This window comes from Rhinoderma darwinii (genome assembly GCF_050947455.1).
Source record: "Rhinoderma darwinii isolate aRhiDar2 chromosome 5 unlocalized genomic scaffold, aRhiDar2.hap1 SUPER_5_unloc_51, whole genome shotgun sequence".
Taxonomy (NCBI): Eukaryota; Metazoa; Chordata; class Amphibia; order Anura; family Rhinodermatidae; genus Rhinoderma; species Rhinoderma darwinii.
Window position 1 is genome coordinate 518,952 of NW_027461811.1, and position 21,321 is coordinate 540,272.

Consider the following 21,321-nt stretch of genomic DNA (forward strand, 5'->3'; position numbering starts at 1 on the left):
AGGGCTTGATTTTTGCGGGACGAGTTGTAGGTTTCCGTTGCATCATTTATTGTGCTATATAATGAAGTAGAAAATGGGAAAAAAAGTTATTTGTGGGGTAGAAAATGAAAAAAACAGCGATTCCTCCATGGTTTTTTGTGCGTAGTTTTTTTGACGGAATTCACTGTGCAATTAAAACAACATGTTAACTTTATTTTTTGGGTCAATACGATTACGGCGATACCAAATATATATAGTTTTTTCTATATTTTACTACTTTTACAAGTAAAAACCTAAGTGTAAAAAATAAAATGTATTTTGTGTCGCCAAATTCCGAGAGCCGTAACTTTTTTATTTTTCCGTCGATTAAGTGGTATGAGGGCTTATTTTTTGCGGGATAAGCTGTAGTTTTTAATAATACCATTTTGGTGTACATGCAACGTTTTGATCACGTTTTATTTCATTTTTTGTGGGAGATTAGTTGACCAAAAAAATAGAGGCTCTGGCGTTCACCGTGCGGGTTAAATAATGATATATTGTAATAGTTCAGACTTTTACGGACGCGGCGATACCAATTAAGTTTTTTTTTTTTTTTTACTATGCTCTAGGGCAAGGGCATAGCTAGGGGGGGCAGGCGGGGCATGTGCCCCAGATGCAACTACAACGGAAGGAAGGGGGGGCGCCGACCAGGGGAGTGGAGGCATGTGCCCTCCGGGCCGATACCCCCATAGACATTTAGTGCCATGGGCAGCACATGGGACAGGAGTGGGAGCTGTGTAATGTATGCACGATGTTCTCCTGCACAGGCAGAGCGTGTGTGTGTGTGCTCCGGGCAGCTGCATTATACGTCACATGTGACGTCATATAATGCAGCCGGCCATACACTCTGCCTGTGAGGAGAACACCATTGAAGTGTTCAGCTCCAGCTAGCAGACAGACAAGCAGGGAGGATGGAGGAAGAGAGGGATGGGGAGGAGCAGTCTTATCCACAGCTATTCTCCTGCCTGCAACGTGTGACCCCTCATAACATGAAGATCCCACTACGGAGCTCCGAACTGATAAGTACAGCTGTGTATGTGCAAGTAGGGGGAGGTGTGTGTGGAGGTGTGTGTGGAGGTGTGAGTAGAGGTGTGTGTGTGTGTGTGTGTGTGTGTGTGGAGGTGTGTGTGTGTGTGTATGTCTGTGTGTAGGTGTGTGTGTGGAGGTGTGCGTGTGTGTGTGTGCGTATGTGTGTGTGTAGGTATGTGTGGGGAGGTGTGTGTGTGTGTGTGGAGGTGTGTGCGTGCGTGTGTCTGTGTGTGTGTGTGTGTGTGGAGGTGTGTATAATTGTGTGTGTGTGTGGAGGTGTGTGTGTCGCGCGCGTGTGTGTATGTGTGTGTGTGCGTGTGCGTGTGGAGGTGTGTGTGTGTGTGTGTGTGTGTGTGTGTGTGGAGGTGTGTGTGAGTGAAGGTGTGTGTTTGTGGGGAGGTGTGTGTGTGGAGTTGTGTGCTTGTGGAGGTGTGTGTGTGTGTGTGTGTGTGTGTGTGTGTGTGTGTGTGTGTGTGTGGAGGTGTGTGGAGGTGTGTGGAGGTGTGTGGAGGTGTGCATGTGTGTTTGTGTGTGGAGGTGTGTGTGTGGAAGTGTGTGTGTGGAGTTGTGTGTGTGTGTGTGTGTGTGTGTGTGGGTGGAGGCGTATCTGTGGTGGAGGTGTGTGTGTGTCTGTGGAGGTGTGTTTGTGCGTGTCGAGGTGTGTGTGGAGGTGAGTGTGTGTGTGTGTGGAGGTGTGTGTGTGTCGCGCACGCGCGCGCGCGCGCGTGTGTGTGTGTGTGTGTGTGAGTGTGTTGAGGTGTGTGTGTGGAGGTGTGTGGAAGTGTGTGTATGGAGGTGTGTGTATGTGTGTGTATGGAGGTATGTGTATGTGTTTGTGGAGGTGTGTGTGGAAGTGTGTGGAGGTGTGTGTGTGTGTGTAGGTGTTTGTGTGTGGAGGTGTTTGTGTGCAGAGGTGTGTGTGAGTGGAGGTGTGTGTGTGTATGTGGAGTTGTGTGTTTGTGGAGGTTTCTGTGTGTGTGTGTGTGTGTGTGTGTGTGTGTAGAGGTGTTTGTGTGTGGAGGTGTGTGTGTGTGTGTGTGTGTGGAGGTATGTGTGGAGGTGTGTGTGTATGGAGGTGTGTGTGGAGCTGTGTGTGGAGGTGTGTAAAGGTGTGTGGAGGTGTGTTTGTGTGTGTGTGTGTGTGTGTGTCTGTGGAGGTGTGTGTGTGGAAGTGTGTGTGTATGGAGTTGTGTGTGTGTGTGTGTGTGTGGAGCTGTGTGGAGGTGTGTGTGTGTGTGTGTGGAGGTGTGGAGGTGTGGAGGTGTGTGTGTGTGAGTGGAGGTGTGTGGAGGTGTGTGGAGTTGTGTGTTTGTGGAGGTGTGTGTGTGTGTGTGTGTGTGTGTGGAGGTGTGTGTCTGTGTGTGTGTGGAGGTGTGTGTGTGGAGGTGTTTGGAGGTGTTTGGGGGTGTGTGTTTGTGTGTGTGTCTGGAGGTGTATGTGTGTGTGTATAGAGGTGTGTGTGGAAGTGTGTGTGGAGGTGTGTGTGGAGGTGTGTGTGTGTGTGTGTGTGTGTGGAGGTGTGTGTGTGTGTGTGTGTGTGTGTGTGTGGAGGTGTGTGCGTGTGTGTGTGTGTGGAGGTGTGTGTGTGGAGGTGTGTGTGTGGAAGTGTGTGTGTGGAGGTTTGTGTGTGTGGAGGTGTGTGTGTGTGTGTAGGTGTGTGTGTGTGTGTGTGTGCGTTTGTGTGGAGGTGTGTGTGTGTGTGGAGGTGTGTGTGGAGGTGTGTGAGTGTGTTTATAAATCGTTTTTGTGTCGGAGGTGTGTGAGTATGCATAAAAATAAGTTGGGTGAGGGGATTCTGTATAATCTGTTTTAGTGGGGAGGAAGGATTTGACTGTATAGCCTCATGCACACTTCCGTCGGCCGTTGTACTGCCGCTAATGACGGTTTCCGTGAATCACGGACCTCACACGGATGGCTTCCGTGTACAGTCCGTTGTTTCACGGACCAAATCAATGCAAATGCAGAGACTGTTCCGTCAAAAACGGGCAGGAGTAGGACCTGCCCTATTTTTGAGGGAACGGCGGCACGATTGAGTTAAAACAATGGAAGTGTGCATGGACCTATTGAAATAAATTTGTCAGGGTGCTATCAGTTCAAACAACGGATAGCACCCTGATGAAAAAAACTGAAGTGGGCATGAGGCCCAAGGCCTCAAGCACACAACCGTTGCCATTTATACGGCTTCATATCACGGATCCGCAAAACAAGGACCGCACATAGAACTATACTGCTTGTAAAATGTACAAATGGCTTTATGCTCCAGTTACATTAAAATAAAAGTGAAAAAAAAGTTACACCTCATTGATTGGTTGATTAAGCAAACATTGTGAGTGGGAAGGAGATGTCGGGAAAGAGTTTGGGGGGGGGGGGGGCGCCAAGGTGAATCTTTGCCCCGAGTGCAGGAGAAACTAGCTACGCCTCTGTCTAGGGGGAAAATGGGGAAATGTTTTTTTTTTGCACTTTTAATTTTTTTCTTTTTTTTTTACATAAAAAAAAAAACTTTGTTTAACTCATTTTTACTTTTTTTTATTAGTCCCCCTAGGTGACTTCAACCAGCGATCGTCAGATCGCTTGCACAATATACTGCAATACTAATGTAAGTACTTATGTAAGGGCTCAATAGATGCACAAAGACGGCGGACCTGGGGGCCTTCATTAGGCCCCCAGGCAGCCATAGAAACCATCGCCCCACCCCCGCGCGATTGCGTTGCGGGGGGCGCAATGAGCTGTTAGAGGGGGTCGCCCCCCTCTTTCTAATGAGTTAAATGCTGCGGTTGCTATTGACCGCAGCATTTAACGAGATAAACGAGCGGGATCGGACTCGAGCGAGATGCCGCTCTTTACTCTGTAACATACAGCAAACACTGGCATCGTATGGAGCGGGTTCACTCTGTGAACTCGTTCCATACTTCCCCTACCCAACTTTGGCGTATGGATACGTCAAATGTCGGGAAGGGGTTAATTAGAGAGCTGTCTTGTTATAGTGGCACAAGCTGGGCACCACATATTGGCATATCTATAGAAAAAAATCCCATTTTCACTCTGAAACATCGAGTGCACACTAATTTTTGCAAAACACCGGCAGGGTTAACATGCTCACTTCACCACTAGCTGAATACCTTGAGAGGTGTAGTTGCCAAAATGGGATCACTTCTGGGGGGGTTTCCACTGTTTTGGACCCACAGGGGCTTTGCAAATGCGACATAGCGACCAGAAACCAATCCAGCAAAATCTGCATTTCAAAATCCAAATGCCGCTCCTTCCCTTGTGAGCCCTACTGTGTGCCCAAAGAGCAGTTTATGACCACAAATGGGGTATTGCCATACTCGGAAGAAATTGCTTTAGAAATGTTGGGGTTCTTTTTTTCCTTTATTTGTTGAGAAAATGAAAAATTTTGAGCTAAATCTACGTCTTTTTATTTTCACTGCCCAATTCTAATAAATTCTATGAAAAACTTGTGGGGTCAAAATGCTCACTACACCCGTAGATGAATTCCTCAAGGGGTGTAGTTTCCTAAATAGAGTTAGTTTTTGGGTGTTTTCACTGTTTTGGTCCCTCAGGGGCTTTGCAAATGTGACATGGCCTCTGCAAATCATTCCTGCTAAATTTGAGCTCCAAAAGCCAAATGGCGCTCTTTCCCTTCTAAGCCCTGCTGTGTCCAAACAGCCATTTTCAACCACATTGTTTTATTCTGGAGAAATTGCTTTACAAATTTTGCAGTGCCTTTTCTCCTTTAGTCCTTGTGTAAATGAGAAAAAATTAGCTAAACCTACATTTTCTTTGAAAAAATGTAGATTTTCATTTTCATCACCTACTTCCAATAATTTCTGCAATAAACCTGTGGGGTCAAAATGCCCACTATACCCCTAGATAATTTCTTTGGTGGATGTAGTTTCCCAAATGGGGTCACTTTTAGTGGTGCCCTTCAAACATGGTGCCTAAAATATATTCTAACAAAAAGAAGGCCCAAAGAATCCACGCTAGGGCCACATGTGGGATATTTTCTAACTCTGCAGAACCTGGGCAATAAATATTGAGTTGCATTTTTCTGGTAATACTTTCTGAAAAAAAACATGAAATTTGTAAATGTCACCTCTATTTTGCTTTAATTCCTGTGAAACGTCTAAAGGGTTAAGAAACTTTCTAAATGCTATTTCGAATACTTTGAGGGGTGAAGTTTTTAAAATAGGATGACTTATTGAAGGTTTCTAATATATGAGGGACTCAAACCCACTTCACATCTGAACTGGCCCCTGTATAAATAGCCTTTTTAAATTTTCTTGAAAATGTGAGAAATTGCTGCTAAAGTTCTAACCTTGTAACGTCCTAGAAAAGTAAAAGGATGTTCAGAAGAACAATGCCAATCTAAAGTAGACATATGGGGGATGTTAATTAGCAACTATTTTGTGTGGTATAAATGCCTGTCGTACAAGCAGATACATTTAAATTTAGAAAAATGCTCATTTTTGCAATTTTTCGCTAAATTTTGGTGTTTTTCACAATTAAATACTGAATGATGGAGCAAATTTTGCCAGTAATATAAAGTCCAATGTGTCATGACAAAACAGTCTCAGAATCCCTTGGATATGTAAAAGCATTCCGAAGTTATTACCACATAAAGTCAAACATGTCAGATTTGAAAAATGTGGCTCTGTCAGGAAGGTCAAAAGTGGCCAAAGAGGTCCCACCTCTGGGACCCGCACCTATCTTAAGAACGGGGCCCCCTAAACCATGTTCTACCTCTTTCTCGCTGCCTCCCGGCCATTTCCTGACTTCAATGTCGGGAGTTACAAAAAAAAGCATAGTTTGCTGAGTTACACTGTTTCCGTAAGTCCCATAGAACCGAATGGTAGTTACGGAAGCAGCGTAGCTCGCATGCTACGCTGCTTCCGTAACTGCCATTCACTACTATGAGAATTATGGAAAGTTACAGAGGGTGACTTCCATGAAGTCAGGAAGAGGCTGGGCGGTAGCAAGAGCAAATTTTCAAATTTCATTTTTTTTTGCAGAAATTCATTTTTAATCTATTTTTTTTGTAACACAGAAGTTTTTACCAGAGAAACGCAACTCAATATTTATTGCCCAGATTCTGCAATTTTTAGAAATATCCCACATGTGGCCCTAGTGCGGTAATGGACTGAAACACAGGCCTCAGAAGCAAAGGAGCACCCAGTGGATTTTGGGGCCTCCTTTTTATTAGAAAATATTTTAGGCACCATGTCAGGTTTCAAGGGCTCTTTCGGTGCCAAAACAGTGGAAATCCACCAAAAGTGACCCCATTTGGGAAACTACACCCCTTGAGGAAATTATCTAGGGGTATAGTGAGCATTTTGACCCCGCAGGTTTTTTGCAGAAATTATTGGAAGTAGGCCGTGAAAATAAAAATCTTCATTCTTTCAAAGATAATGTAGGTTTAGCTAATTTTTTCTAATTTCCACGAGGACTAAAGGAGAAAAAGCACCACAACATTTGTAAAGCAATTTCTCCCGAGTAAAACAATACCCCACATGTGGTTATAAACGGATGTTTGGACACACAGCGGAGCTTAGAAGGGAAAGAGCGCTATTTGGCTTTTGGAGCTCAAATTTAGCAGGAATGGTTTGCGCAGGCCATGTCGCATTTGCAAAGCCCCTGAGGTACCAAAACAGTGAAAACGCCAAAAAAGTGACTCCATTGAGAAAACTACACCCCTTGAGGAATCCATCTAGGGGTGTAGTGAGCATTTTGCCCCCATAGGTGTTTCATAGATTTTATTAGAATTGGGCAGTGAAAACAAAAAAAATCCTTTTTCTTCAATAAGACGTAGCTTTAGCTCCAAATTTTTAATTTTCTCAACAAATAAAGGAAAAAAAGAACCCCAACGTTTGTAAAGCAACGTCTCTGGAGTACGGCAATACCCCACACGTGGTCATAAAATGCTGTTTGGGCACACGGCAGGGCTCAGAAGGGAAGGAGCGCCAGTTGCTTTTGGTGTAGAGATTTTGCTGCATTTGGTTTGGTTTCTGGGCGCTATGTTGCATTTGCAAAGTCCCTGTGGGACCAAAACAGTGTATCCCCCCCAGAAGTGACCCCATTTTGGAAACAACACCCTCAAGGTATTCACCTAGGGGTGTAGTGAGCATGTTAACCCCACAGGTGTTTTGCAGAAATTCGTGTGCACACGATGTGGGAGAATGAAAATGGTAATTTTTCCTTAGATACGCCAATATGTGGTGCCCAGCTTGTGCCACCATAACAAGACAGCTCTCAATTATTATGCGGTGTTTCCCTGTTTTAGAATCACCCTACATGTGGCCCTAATCTTTTGCCTGGACATTCGACAGGGCTCAGGAGTGAAAGAGTACCATGTAAAATTGAGGCCTAATTTGGCGACATATAAAGTATTGGTTCACAACTGCAGAGGCTTTGATGTGAAATAATAAAAGAAACCCCTGAGAAGTGACCCCATTTTGGAAACTGCACCCCTCAAGGCATTTATTAAGAGGTGTAGTGAGCATTTTCACCCCACGTGTCTTTTCCATAAACGATCGCGCTGCGGAAGGTACAAATTTAAATTTTTCCCTAGATATGCCAATTCAGTGTCAAATATGTCGTGCCCAGCTTGTGCCACTGGGGACACACACCCAAAAATTGTTAAAAGGGTTCTCCCGGGTATGGTGATGCCATATATGTGGAAGTAAACTGCTGTTTGGGCACACTGTAGGGCTCAGATGGGTGGGAGCGCCATTTGGGTTTTGGAGCGTGGAATTTGCTTGGTAATAGTTTTGTTTGGAGTATCACTGTTGTTTCCGTTTATAATGTGGGGCACATCTGAGCTGGGCAGAGTACATTAGGGGCATAGTCAGGTGGTATAATAATAAGGTAAAAAAAATAATAAAATGATCCATAGATGTGTATTACGCTGTGATCGATCCTTTCTGCACAGGCCGGTGTCGCACTGATAAATGTCCTTCCTTATGCCCCTTTTGGTCCACACTCCGCACCTTTGCAGTTTGGGGAATTTTGCCGGGAAAGTGTTGTCCTGGTATAATACGGGCACCGTCGCTTCCAGCAGATATGTTTGGGCCCTCCCCTTCCTGGTTCCCTAATTTTAGTGCCTTGATACATCGCCTTTTGAAACAGAAGAAATGTTCCCCTCGGGCCGGCACAACTGGATAATTTTCTTTCCTGAATCATTGGAGCCTTAACTTATTTTATTTTTTCATAGACGTAGTGGTATGAGGGCTCTTTTTTTACGGGACGAGCTGTAGCTTTTATTGGTACATATTGGGGTACAATCAACTTTTTGATCACTTGTTATCCTTTTTTGGGAAGCAAGGTGACAAAAAAAAAAGAAATTCTGCCATAGTTTTTTAGTTGTTTTTTTTTTTATACAGCGTTCAACATGCGTTATAAACTACATGTTACCTTCATTCTGCGGGTCAGTACGATTCCGGCGATACCAAATTTATAGAACTTTTTTTTATAACTTTTTGCACAATAAAATTACTTTTGGAAAGAGAATGTATTTTTTCTGTCGCCAAGTTGTGAGAGCCATAACTTTTACATTTTTTCGTCGATGCAGCTGTTTTTTGCGAGACGAGGTATAGATTTTATCGGTACCATTTTTGGATACATGCGACTTTTTGATCACTTTTTATTTCAATTTTTGGAAGACAGTGACCAGTAATTATGGCAGTGTTCTTGAGGTTTTTTTTTTACGGCGTTCACTGCGCTGGATAAATAACATAATATTTTTATAGTTCAGGTCGTTACGGTCGCAGCGATACCAAATATGTATGGCTTTATTATTTTTTTCTATAATAAATGACTTGATAAGTGAAAAAGGGCGATTGTGTTTTGTGTTATTATTTTAAACTTTTATTGTATGTTTTACAACTTTTATTTTTACTTTTTTACACTTTTTTTTTACACTTTTCTTTAGTCCCACTAGGGGACTTGAATGTCCAACTGTTTGTTTGATGTTCTAATACATTGCACTACCTATGTAGTGCAATGTATTGGAACTGTCAGTTGTTCACTGACAGCAAGCCGATCAGGCTCCGCCTCTGGGCGGGGCCTAATCAGCTTACGTAATGGCAGACATGAGCCCATTGTTAGGGCTCCTGTTGCCATAGTAACAGTCGCCAGCCTTGCCATCGCATGGCAAGGCTGCCGATTTTCTACAAACCTCTAGGATGCAGCGATCACAATGGATCGCTGCATCGAAGGGGTTAATGCCAGGAATCGGAGCTAGCTCCGGTTCCTGGTGATAGATCGGGGTGTCCGCTGTAACATACAGTGGACACCCACTGCTGATGACGCCAGCTCCGCTTCTGAGCCGGAAGCTAAGGCGGCACCATCTTGCCGATGGTACCGGAAGCCTCCTGGGCCCCGCCGACGACGAGGCATAGGAGGATTCCGTTACAGGCTGATCGGGAGGTAAGCATTAGCCCTCCGATCGCCTTTGCAGCCACCGGCAACCCAGCGATCACGTTGCTGGGGTGTCGGTGGCTATAAACTCCTCACATGCTGCGATCTCTATTGAACGCAGCATGTGAGGGGTTAATCGGTCGGATCGGAGGCCAGCTCCGGTCCTGGCCGATACCTCAGGGTGCCAGCTGTAACATACAGCTGTCACCCGGCGGTGATGTTGCTGGCTCAGCTCCTGAGCCAGCTTCATCTCCATGATGTACAGTAACGTCAAAATGCGGTAAGACACCGGTTTTAATGACGTTAATATACGTGATCCGGCGGGAAGGGGTTGAAGTGTAACTAAACTACTAAAAAACTTCTGACATGTCATAGTGAAATGTCAGAAGTTTTGAACGGTGGGGGTCCGAGCACTGAGACCCCCATGGATCGCTATAACAAAGTGGCAGAAGGACCGCTGTGCCGCTTAGTTTCTGATCTGCTCTTCTTGAAAAGCCGAGCAAGTGGTGTACCACTCCGAGGAATGACGATCAGAAACGAAGCGGCTTAGCATTCAATCGAGTGCTTTTGCCGCTTCACTTTAGCGATCGGTGGGGGTCTCAGTGCTCAGACCCCCCACCGATTAAAAAGTCTGACATATCACTATGACATGTCAAAAGTTTTATATTAAGAATATATTCTGTGAGAAAAGAGAGAAATAGTAAAAATAAGGGCCAGCACCTATTAGACCCTCGCCCGCCCACCACCCTGTCCCTGATAACGGTATGCGCCGTTTGTATATTGCCAATGCTGCCTGTGGCAGCATATGGCAAATAGTAACAGCCAGGGATCAATCTGAGTGGTCCCTGCAGTGATCTATGTAAGTCTGTTTAGAAAATACAACAAGGACATTGGCTGTCTTCCTCTCCCCTCACTGTAGTTGATCTGTGAGTGAAGAGAGAGACACTATAACCAAATCCTGAGCTGTACAAATGAAGTAAAGTGAAAAAAAACACAAACTTTTCATGTCTGTGCCCCCTGATCACCCCATTTGTGCCCCCTCATCCCCTGTGTGAGCACAAGTGATCAGCCAGTTTTACATATATTTTTTGGCGCTGGATTTAGGAATCTATTTATCTACCTAGTGATAAACTTTTTTTTTTTTTCTTAGTTTGAAAAAAAATACCAAAAAACAAAGAAAATGTTTTTTAGACATAAAACGTAAAAAAACGTAGTAGCCTAATGGTTACAGTTCTACCTAAATAATGGCTCAGAGAAGGTTTACTGTGGAGCAAGCGTACACCTTGATATGCTCCGGCAGTTCAGGCAGCCACACCGACTGCTTCAGAGGTGGAACTTTTTTCAGACAGTGACGGCTCAAGTTATACTTCTACCTCTGGACCCCAGGCCCTATGGTGGTGGAATCAATTGTTGCTGTCAAATCCCCGGTGCAGGGTCAAGTGGTGCAGGGCCTCCCATGTTCTGGGATCCTGCAATTTAATTTACCTCCAGGTCCCGCAACTGTCAGCAATCCCAGGAATAAATGTGGATGTTGCTAATTATACCCCTTTGAACTTCTTCCACATATTTGTCAGTGACCAAGTCCTGGAGTTAATTGTCCAATAGACATATATCTATGCAAGACAGTTTATTGCACAGAAACCCACATCCATCTACTCATCATGGACCCCTACTAGTGTCCCTGAGCTTAATTTTTTTTTAGGCCTAATCTAAATATGGGGTTGGTCAAAAAAACAACTATCCGCTCCTACTGGGCATCAAGAGCTGTCCACACTACCACTGTATTTGCAGCAGTTATGTCCCGATACCGATATGAATCTATAATGCGCTTCATGCATTTTACAGATACCTCCCAAGTCCCCCAAAGAAATTAACCAAGCTACGGTGGCCTTAATAAATTGAGGCCTTTAATTTCCCTCCTACAAGAATCTTTCGTCAAATTCTACACCCCAGATCAAAATTTATCGGTGGATGAATCCCTGATTAGCTACAAAGACCGTCTTTCATTCCGGCAGTTCATCCCCTCCAAAAGTGCAAAATATGGCGTTAAACTATATAAAGTGTGCTAGAGCACAACAGGTTACACCTGTGGTTTCTTGATCTATGAAGGCAAAGACCGCCAAATTAATCCCCCAGGCTGCCCAGAGACAATTGGCACATCCGGCAAAATTGTGTGGGACCTAATGGTGCCATTCCTGCACCAAGGGTACCATGTCTACACTGATAATTTTATAGTAGTGTCCCCCTTTTTAAATCCCTCCATGCTGCAAATACAGGGGCCTGCTAAACAGTCCATAAAAACAGAGTGGGATTCCCAAAGCAATTGGTGTCCAGACGTGTGGAAAGGGGGGCGTCATTCACACTGGTAAGCGAGCAGTTACTTGTAGTAAAGTGGAATGAGAAGAAGGACATCTATATGTTGTCCACTATGCATCCAGGCACCACGGTGGCTGTTAGAGAGAGGGGGCCATCGTGGAAAAGCGTAGGCCTGTCTGTGTGACAGAGTACAATATATTCATGGGGGTGTAGATCTGTCGGACCAGATGCTTCAACTGTATTTAGTGAAGCGGAAGACCAGGGCCTGGTACAAAAAGGTAGCAATCTACCTAATTCAGATCACTACCTATAATGGGTTTGTACTTTATAAAAAAACACAAGGAACGCTCACCTTCCTCCAGTTCCAGGAGGAGGTTATTGAGCGTCTCCTATTTTACTCCAATGACCCTGCATAACCCTACAAGTCTGACGATGTGCAAAGTCTTTCAGAGCGCCATTTTCTTCACCCCGTCCCTTCCACCGAGACGCAAAGATATCCCCAAAAAAAGGTGCCGGATTTCCAGTAAGCATGGAAGGAGGAGGGATAGTCGCTTCTACTGCCCGATGTGCCCATTTCAACTCAATTTTAATTTATATTTTCATTTTAGTTTGTGAGCTTTCCAAGTGGGGAGGAATTATTTTGGGAGAGGTAGTAGAGTTTATTTATTCAGAAAATATTTTAACCCTTTCATATTTTAGATCATTTTGTTTCTTTTGAACAAAGCTGTTATTTTTATTAATATTTCTAATTGGTGATACGGGCATGATCTTTTTTTTTTATTTGGAGGATCACTAATAATCAAGCTGTTCCTAATCGATACACTATGGGCTTTACTACATTTGGGTTTTCGCAGGACCTCCTGCACACGACAATGCTTCTGGAAATACTAACATCATTTTGGGGATCCTTCAGGGTATATTCACACGCTTAAAAAAAACGTCTGAAAATACGGAGCTGTTTTCAAGCCAAAACAGCTCCTGATTTTCAGCTGTTTTTTAAGCAACTTGCGTTTTTTGCGGCGTTTTTTACGGCCGTTCTTGGAGCTGTTTTTCTATTGAGTCAATGAAAAACGGCTCCAAAAACGGCTCAAGAAGTGACATGCACTTCTTTTTACGTTGCTTTATTTTACGTGGCCGTTTTTAAAAACGCCCTGTGGGAACGGAACGCCGTTTTTCCCATTGAAATTAATGGGCAGATGTTAGGAGGCGTTCAGCCCCCCGCATGTTTAGACGTTTTTCGGGGCGTTTACGGCTCGAAGAACGGCTGAAAATCGCCTATGTGAACATACCCTTACTGTTCCTATAGATGGTTTTGGACACTGCCCCTTTATATATACTTTAACCGTTGGTTGTTTTGTGCACATAACAGTTCCTACCTTGCTGGGCAGAATCAGTTGGCACGTTCGTCATATAGGGATTGATGGAGCTAAAGAGACGTTGTACAACCAGTCACTGAAAAAAAAAAACCTTGTCATGACAGCCGTGCAGGTGTTCAGTGAACAGACTCGAGTTTGCAACATAGTTGGATGCATTTTCCTCCATTATTTTTTTTTAAATATTGCCCGTCACTCCAGTATAGTTTATTTTTTCCTCTCTGACTGATTTTATATTAGGACAGAATTCTGTCCACAATGACATCAGATGAGGGACAACTGCTTCTTTAGCAAGCCATAGTCATAAGTACAGGCAAATACGTCTATAGCGACATGCATCCGTTATAAATACACAGCTTCACTTCTCTTTTGCATGCTCACTACACCACTAGATGAATACCTTTAGGGGGTCTAGTTTTTAAAATGGGGTCATTTCTGGGTGTTTTTTTTTTTTGCTCAGGCAGCTCATTGCTTCTAAATGCTTGATATGGGGCCTATAATTTATTCAATTGTGCCCTGAAAGCCTCCATGTGCTCCCTTCCTTTTGGGCCCTGCCATGCGTCCAGGCAGCGTTTTAGGGCCACAATGAGGGTACTTTTGAAAACAGGAGAAACAGCTTGATGGATTTTGGGGTGTGTTTCTTCATTCTCATGTTCGCTTTACAAAGAAATCTGTCTTTACAATGACACATTTGTGTAAAAAGTGGAATTTTATTTTTTTCCACGTGCTTTACATTAAATTTAGCAAAAAACTGTGGGGTCAAAATGTTTGTGGCATCAAAGGGGGTCTAGTTTTCTAAATGGGGTAATTTATGGGGAGTTTCTATCGGTCTAGCAGCTCAAAGCCTCTCCAAATATGCGGTGGGGTCTAAAACATTTTCAAGCAAAATATGTATCCTGAAAGCCTCCAGGTGCTCCCTTCCTTTTGGGCCCTGCCGTGTGTTCAGGCCGCGTATTAGGGCCACAATGGTGGTATTTATGAAGACAGGAGAAACAGGGTGATAGATTTTTGGGTGTGTTTCTTTATTCTCATGTTCGCTTTACAAAGAAATCTGTCTTTACAATAACACGTTTGTGGAAAAAGTGGAATTTAATTTTTTTTCACCTGCTTTGCATGAGTTCTTACAAAAAAACTGTGGGGTCAAAATACTCACTACACTTCTAGATAAATACCTTAATAGGTATAGTTTTCAAAATGGGGTCATTTGTGGGGGTTTCCATCATTCTGACCCCTATGAGGCCCTGAAAACCTGGTGCAGGAAAACAAAATGTACTTCAAAATGTATGAAATGATTATTAAATTTGTAAGTCTTCTAAATTGTTCAAAATGTATTTTATTTTTTCAAAATTGCTGCTGGAATAGAGTAAAGAGATGGAAATATATATTTAATAAAAAAAATGTACAGTATGTATGTACACATATGTGACATATTGCCAGTTCCAAATAGGGAAAAATGTTAATGTTAATTTTTACAAAATGTCATAAATTTAGATATTTTTTCATTAATTTACACAAATCGTATCAGTCTACTTTTACCAATAAAATAAAGTACAACGTGGGACAAAAAAACGATGTCAGAATTCCTTGGATATGCAAAACTATTGCAGAATTATTCTCTGATAAAGTCACACATACCAGATTTGACAAATCTGGCTTGGTCATTAAGGTCCAAACAAGCTTGGTCATTAAGGGGTTAAAGAGAGGTGATACCTTTTTTTTTATTCTTTTTTTTTGTTTCTCTAATAAAACAGTGTGTTTGGTGCAACTTTCTAAATACTTTTTATTAAAAATTATTTTAACTTTTTGAGATACAGCTGCTTTATATCCTGAATAAATAGCGTCTGTATCTAGTGCTAAAACCTGTATCCGTCAGGTTAGTGGCACTGACGGGTACTGTGTCAGCGGGTTGGGGGGGGGGGTCGAATTGCGTGCGAGGGGAGAGAAGGGGGCCCAAGTTGTGTCAACAGCCCAAGGCACAGGGTACACTTAATCCGCCACTGCTGAGTGACCACACCCAGCACTCTGGGTCAAGTCATATAACATTGTAACAATATGCAGCCCATTATTGCCCCAGATATACTACAGTAGTTTGGGAAATTTTACTGGGAAAGTGTTGCCCTGGTATAACACGGGTGCCCTCGCTTCCAGCAGATGTGCTATGTCCCTTCCCTTCCTAGTTCCTAAATACTAGGGCCCTGAAACTGAAGGAATGTTCCCCTCTGGTCTTCAGATCGGGATGTTTTTTCATCGCCGCATTACTAGTGCCATAACTTTTTTATTTTTCGGTTGATGGAGCAGTGCGCGGGCTTGTTTTTTGTGAGACAAGCTGTAGATTTTATTGGTACCATTATGGGACATATACGACTATTTGATCACTTTTTATTTCATTTTTAGAAGAGGAAATTACCAAAACAAGCAATTCTGGAATAGTTTTTTATTGTGATTATTTTTGGCATTCACTGTGCGCCATAAATTACATGTTAATTTTATTCTGCGGGTTGATACAAATACGGCAATACCAAATTTAGTTTTTTTCATGTATTGCAGCTTTTACACAAATCACTTTTTAAAAAGAAAAAAAAATTCCTGTGTCTCCCTATTCTAAGACGCATAACTTTTATTTTTTACGTCGACAAAGCTATGTCAGGGATTTTTTGCAGGAAGGGCTGTCGTTTTTATTGGTACTATTTTGGGGTAAATTTGACTTTTTCATTACTTTTTATTCAATTTTTTTATCGATTTATTTCTAGAGTAGGAAATTATACAGCTTTCTGATATATATGTATTTTAAATTTGGATCATATGCCTTTTTATACCAGTGTAGTTGTAGTGGTACTGCTCACAGATTAGTCCATAGAAATGAATTTATAGGATAACTGAATAGACTAAGGATGGCGGCAGTCATGTGACCCCTGGCATTCAGGTAATACTGTCCGGGTATATAACAGGTGAATAATAGGTTATTGAAGAGCAGAAGTTATAAAGTATTTCTACCTACAGCAACATCTCATCTTGCCTGTCAGTGTCTGTGAGGAGCAGCTCTTCTCCCTGTCTCCTCTGTGTGTTGTTAATAAAGTTAAAGGGGTTTTACCAGCCAATAAAAATTGATGGCCTATCCTCAGCATAGGCCATCAATTGCTGATGGGTCGGGGGCTGACTCCTGGGACCCCCGCCGATCAGCTATTTTGAAGAGGCTGCAGCGCTCGTAAGCCCCTTCATTTCTTCTTGCTCACTGTGAATGTTCGACACATTTAGTGGCGATTCACAGGTATTGCAGCCTTCTTCTCCCATTGAATTCAGATGCTCATCTCATGAACAGTGCGGCCCTGCTGTCTCCTTCTGTGTATTACATGAGAGGTGTGCAGTATGGGTAATATAAAAGTCCATGCGGAACAGTCCAAGAGGACAAAACACAGTAGTAGAGTATATTACAGTAATCAGTAAGTGCTGCACAATGTTATTTATTACATATAATTGGGGGTACACTTTATATTATGAAATTATTAGAATCTAGGCTATAGATGGAATCTATGAGGTGTTTTCCCAAAAATGGATTGGACTGAAATAAAAACATCAAGTGACAGAACCAAATACTAAACAAACTGAAAAAATCACATAACATATAACAGAATACCTTCCGCAGGGGCGTAGCTAGGGGGGGGCAGGCGGGGAATGTGCCCCGGGCGCAGTTCAGAGGGGGGCGCCAGCGCCACCTCCTCCTGCACTATAATTGTACGTGTGTCGCAAGGACACAGGTACAATTAGAAGCAATGAATGACCGGGCACGTTCCGTGCCCGGCCTTTCCGCGCCTTTCCACGAATGAAGCAACTGGTACCTTTTGTACCAGTAAAGCTTCCGTCGATGAAAGGCGCTGACTGACTGACAGGGAAAGTCATCCTGCCCAGCCAATCAGCGCCTTTCTTAGATGCTGTGTTCAACTCCCTGAAGACCTGCGCAGAAGAGAGCAGGTCTCCATGGCTGCCGGACGGCGTGGGAGCGGGAATAAGGTGAGTTTGAATTTTTTTATTTTTTTAAATTGTAATAAAAGTGTGTGGCTGTATCTGCGAGGGGAGGGGGAACTTTGTCTACACGGGGGGGGGGGACTTTGTCTACACGGGGGGCCTTTATCTACGGGGGGGGGCTTTATCTACAGGGGAACTATATCTACAGGGGAACTATATCTACAGGGCTGGGCTATATACAGAGGAACTATATCTACAGGGGGGCTATATACTGGAGTGGGCTGTCTATAGAGCACCATATACAGGGGTGGGCTATAGCTACACCTGTAGATATAGCCCACCCCTGTATATGGTGCTCCATAGATAGCCCACCCCTGTTTATAGCCCCCCTGTAGTTATAGTCACCCTGTATATAGCCCAGCCCTGTAGATATAGCCCCCCCTGTAGATATATTCCCCCTGTATATAGCCCACCCCTGTATATAGCCCCCTGTAGATATAGCCCCTCTGTAGATATAGCCCCCCTGTGTATAGCCCACCCCTGTTGATATAGCCCCCCTGTGTATATCCCAGCCCTGTGTATATCCCAGCCCTGTGTATAGCCCAGCCCTGTGTATAGCCCAGCCTTGTAGATATGGTCCCCCTGTAGATATGGTCCCCCTGTAGATATAGCCCACCCCTGTATATAGTCCCCCTGTAGATATAGCCCACCCCTGTATATAGTCCCCCTGTGGATATAGCCCACCCCTGTATATAGTATCCCACAAATAGCTCCCCCTATAGTGCTCCACAGAAAGCCCACCCCTGTATATAGCCCCCTTGTACATATAGTCCACCCCTGTATATAGTGCTCCACAGATAGCCCACCCTTGTATATAGCATATACAGGGGTGGGCTATCTGTGGAACACTATATACAGGGGTGGACTATCTAGTGGAGCACTATATACAGGGGTGGACTATATGTACAAGGGTGGGCTATATACAGGGGTGGGCTATCTGTGAAACACTATATACAGGGGTGGACTATATGTGGAGCACTATATACAGGGGTGGGCTATATCTACAGGGGGGCTACATACATGGTTGGGCTATCTGTAGAGCTCTATATACAGGGGTGGGCTATATCTACAGGGGGCTATATACAGGGGTGGGCTATCTGTAGAGCACTATAGGGGGAGTTATTTGTGGGACACTATATACAGGGGTGGTCTATATGGGGGCACTATCTACAGGGGCCCTATGGCAGGCACTATCTACAGGGGGCACAGTGTGTGTGTGGGACACGGTGTATGGTGCTATTATAATTAGAGGTGCAGTGTATGGCGCTATTATATGTAGGGGCGTAGTGTGTGGTATAATGATAACGTTATATTTATTTATAGGTGCAGAAATGTAGGTAAAGTGAGAAGCTGAAGACATCTGAGCGGCAAACTGCAGAAATGGGCTGTGACCGGGAGAAGTCATCATAGAGGTCTGGACCGGATGGAGAGGAAGAACTAGAATCTGAGACGTCACCGGTGAGTCACTTAATGTAAATGTTTGTTCTGCCTCTAATCAGTATTGTAGTCACTGTATGATCTGCAGAGAGATGATGGGTGGTATGATTATGATAGGATTTATTTTTTGTGAAACAGCATCTCCCAGCATATCCTTATCATTGTTTGGGCCATGCTGGGAGCTGTAGTTGTACGCCGTACACACCTATACACCAGGGGTTGCACTAAATTGAGCTGTATTTGTGCTGGTGTTGTATATATGTAGTGAGCTTGCTTCTGGGGCTGTATATATGTACTGAGCTTGGTTCTGGTGTTGTGTATAGAACCATATTGCTTGTGAAATGTACAAATGTTTATATGCTCGCGTTACATAAAAAGAAATGACACGTCGATTGGTAGAGAAAACAAACACGGCGAGGGGGAAGGAGATGTCGGGAAAGAGGTTGCGGGGGGCGCCAAACGGAATCTTTGCCCCGGGTGCTGGTGAACCTAGCTACGCCTCTGGCTTCCGGAAAGATCCATGATTACTGACACTGAAGAACTATCTACACAGCTCTGTATATAATATTCACTGATATGTTCTTCATCAATGTACCTGCTGCTCACATACCAATGCTCATTGTGACATCACTACTACATACCAGTGCTCATTGTGACATCACTTCTACATACCAATGCTCATTGTCACATCACTACTACATACCAATGCTCATTGTGACATCACTACTACTATAAGGGCAGCTCTCCCAGGGCGGGGCCTTTAGAATCTTGCTGATTGGTTCTTGTGCGCTGCACGTCTCGTTAATTAGCAAAGTGATTACAAAATGTTGAGGAAAGTGAAGAAAGGTTTGAAACTCGATAAGAGTTCCAGTCTGACCCGGGCCGAAAAAAATATCTGGTAAGTGAAGGAGGAGAATCTCAAGTGTTTCTAAAATGTTTAGATTTCCACAATATTATTAAACACGAGATGATGTTTTGTAGAAACATTTTGTCTCTACGAAGCTTGTCCCTGTTCACACTGGGAATAAATAAATCCTGTATTTTATAGTGTGAACAAAGGTTTATTTCTTCAGGTTCTGTAAGAGAAGTAGATATCCCAGATCTGCTGTTCCATCAGGAATCATAACAAGGGATTGTGTGTTTTACCCCCAGAGCTGCTGGATCCCAGCTACAGACAATCTGCCCTGGGATGTTCAGATACTGATTTCTCCTACATTACAATGACTATTGAGCAGTAATCATATTTGTACAGTATATGTATGTGGAGAATATATATAGACACAGACCTTGCACTTGACATGCATTTAACTTGTGCACAACTTTTCTTTATGTCCATGTCTTTCTGATTAATATTCATGTACATGTAACTCAGTGTAACTCTATGGACTGTAACTGTCACTCGCAGTTTACATTGGAGCCATCACTCCACAAATAATAAATGTATCTCCAGTCTTATAGAGGGAGTTATGAGTATGGGGCCCCCCTCTATTACCTCATATGGCCCAATAGGTCAGTATTAACCCCTTCCCTCTTTGGCCGCTTTTGACCTTCCTGACAGAGCCTCATTTTTCAAATCTGACATGTTTCACTTAATGTGGTAATAACTCCGGAATGCTTTTACCTATCCAAGTGATTCTGAGATTGTTTTCTCGTGACACATTGGACTTTATGTTACTGGCAAAATTTGCCCGATACATTCAGTATTTAATTGTGAAAAACACCAAAATTTAGCGAAAAATTGCAAAAATTAGCATTTTTCTCAATTTAAATGTATCTGCTTGTAAGACAGGCAGTTATACCACACAAAAATGCTGCTAACTAACATCCCCCATATGTCTACTTTAGATTGGCATCGTTTTTTGAACATCATTTTATTTTTCTAGGACGTTACAAGGCTTAGAACTTTAGCAGCAATTTCTCACATTTTCAAGAAAATTTCAAAATGATATTTTTACAGGGGCCAGTTCAGTTGTGAAGTGGATTTGAGGTCCTTAGATATTAGAAACCCCCAATAAGTCACCCCATTTTAAAAACTGCACCCCTCAAAGTATTCAAAACAGCATTTAGAAAGTTTCTTAACCCTTTAGACATTGCACAGGAATCAAGGCAAAGTAGAGGTGAAATTTACAAAGTTCATTATTTTTTTCCAGAAATTCATTTTGAATCCATTTTTTTTGTACCACAGAATGTTTTACCCAAGAAATGCAACTCAATATTTATTGCCCAGTTTCTGCAGTTTTAGGAAATATCCCACATGTGGCTCTAGTGTGCTACTGGACTGAAGCACCGGCCTCAGAAGCAAAGGAGCACCTGGTGGATTTTGGGTCTCCTTTTTATTAGAATATATTTTAGGCACCATGTCAGCTTTGAACAGGTCTAGTGGAACTAAAACAGTGGAAACCCCCCAAAAGTGACCCCATTTGGGAAACTACACCCCTCGAGGAATTTATCTAGGGATGTAGCAAGCATTTTGACCAGCCAGTTTTTTTGCAAAAATTTTTGGAACTAGGCCATGAAAATGAATATCTACATTTTTTCAAATAAAATGTAGGTTTAGCTAATTTTTTTTCATTTCCAAAAGAACTAAAGTAGAAAAAGCACCACAATATTTGTAGAGCAATTTCTCCCGAGTAAAACAATACCCCACATGTGGTCACAAACATCTGTTTGGACACACGGTAGGGCTCAGAATGGAACTAGCACCATTTGGATT

The 21,321-nt window shown here is 43.1% G+C and overlaps 1 protein-coding gene across 2 annotated transcripts in view; it reads left to right on the forward strand.

Annotated features, from left to right (window-relative positions):
- Positions 1 to 833: 833 nt before the first annotated feature.
- Positions 834 to 21,321, forward strand: part of LOC142696294 (uncharacterized) — a 31,858-nt gene continuing 11,370 nt past the window's right edge. The window contains exon 1 of one of the 2 annotated variants that reach the window (XM_075847622.1): positions 834 to 1,051. In XM_075847622.1, coding sequence (XP_075703737.1) covers positions 930 to 1,051 — 122 coding nt within the window. In that variant the 5' untranslated portion in view covers positions 834 to 929. Of the gene's footprint in view, positions 1,052 to 19,391; positions 19,507 to 21,321 lie in introns of those variants that run through there. The other variant, XM_075847623.1, reaches the window with a different exon arrangement.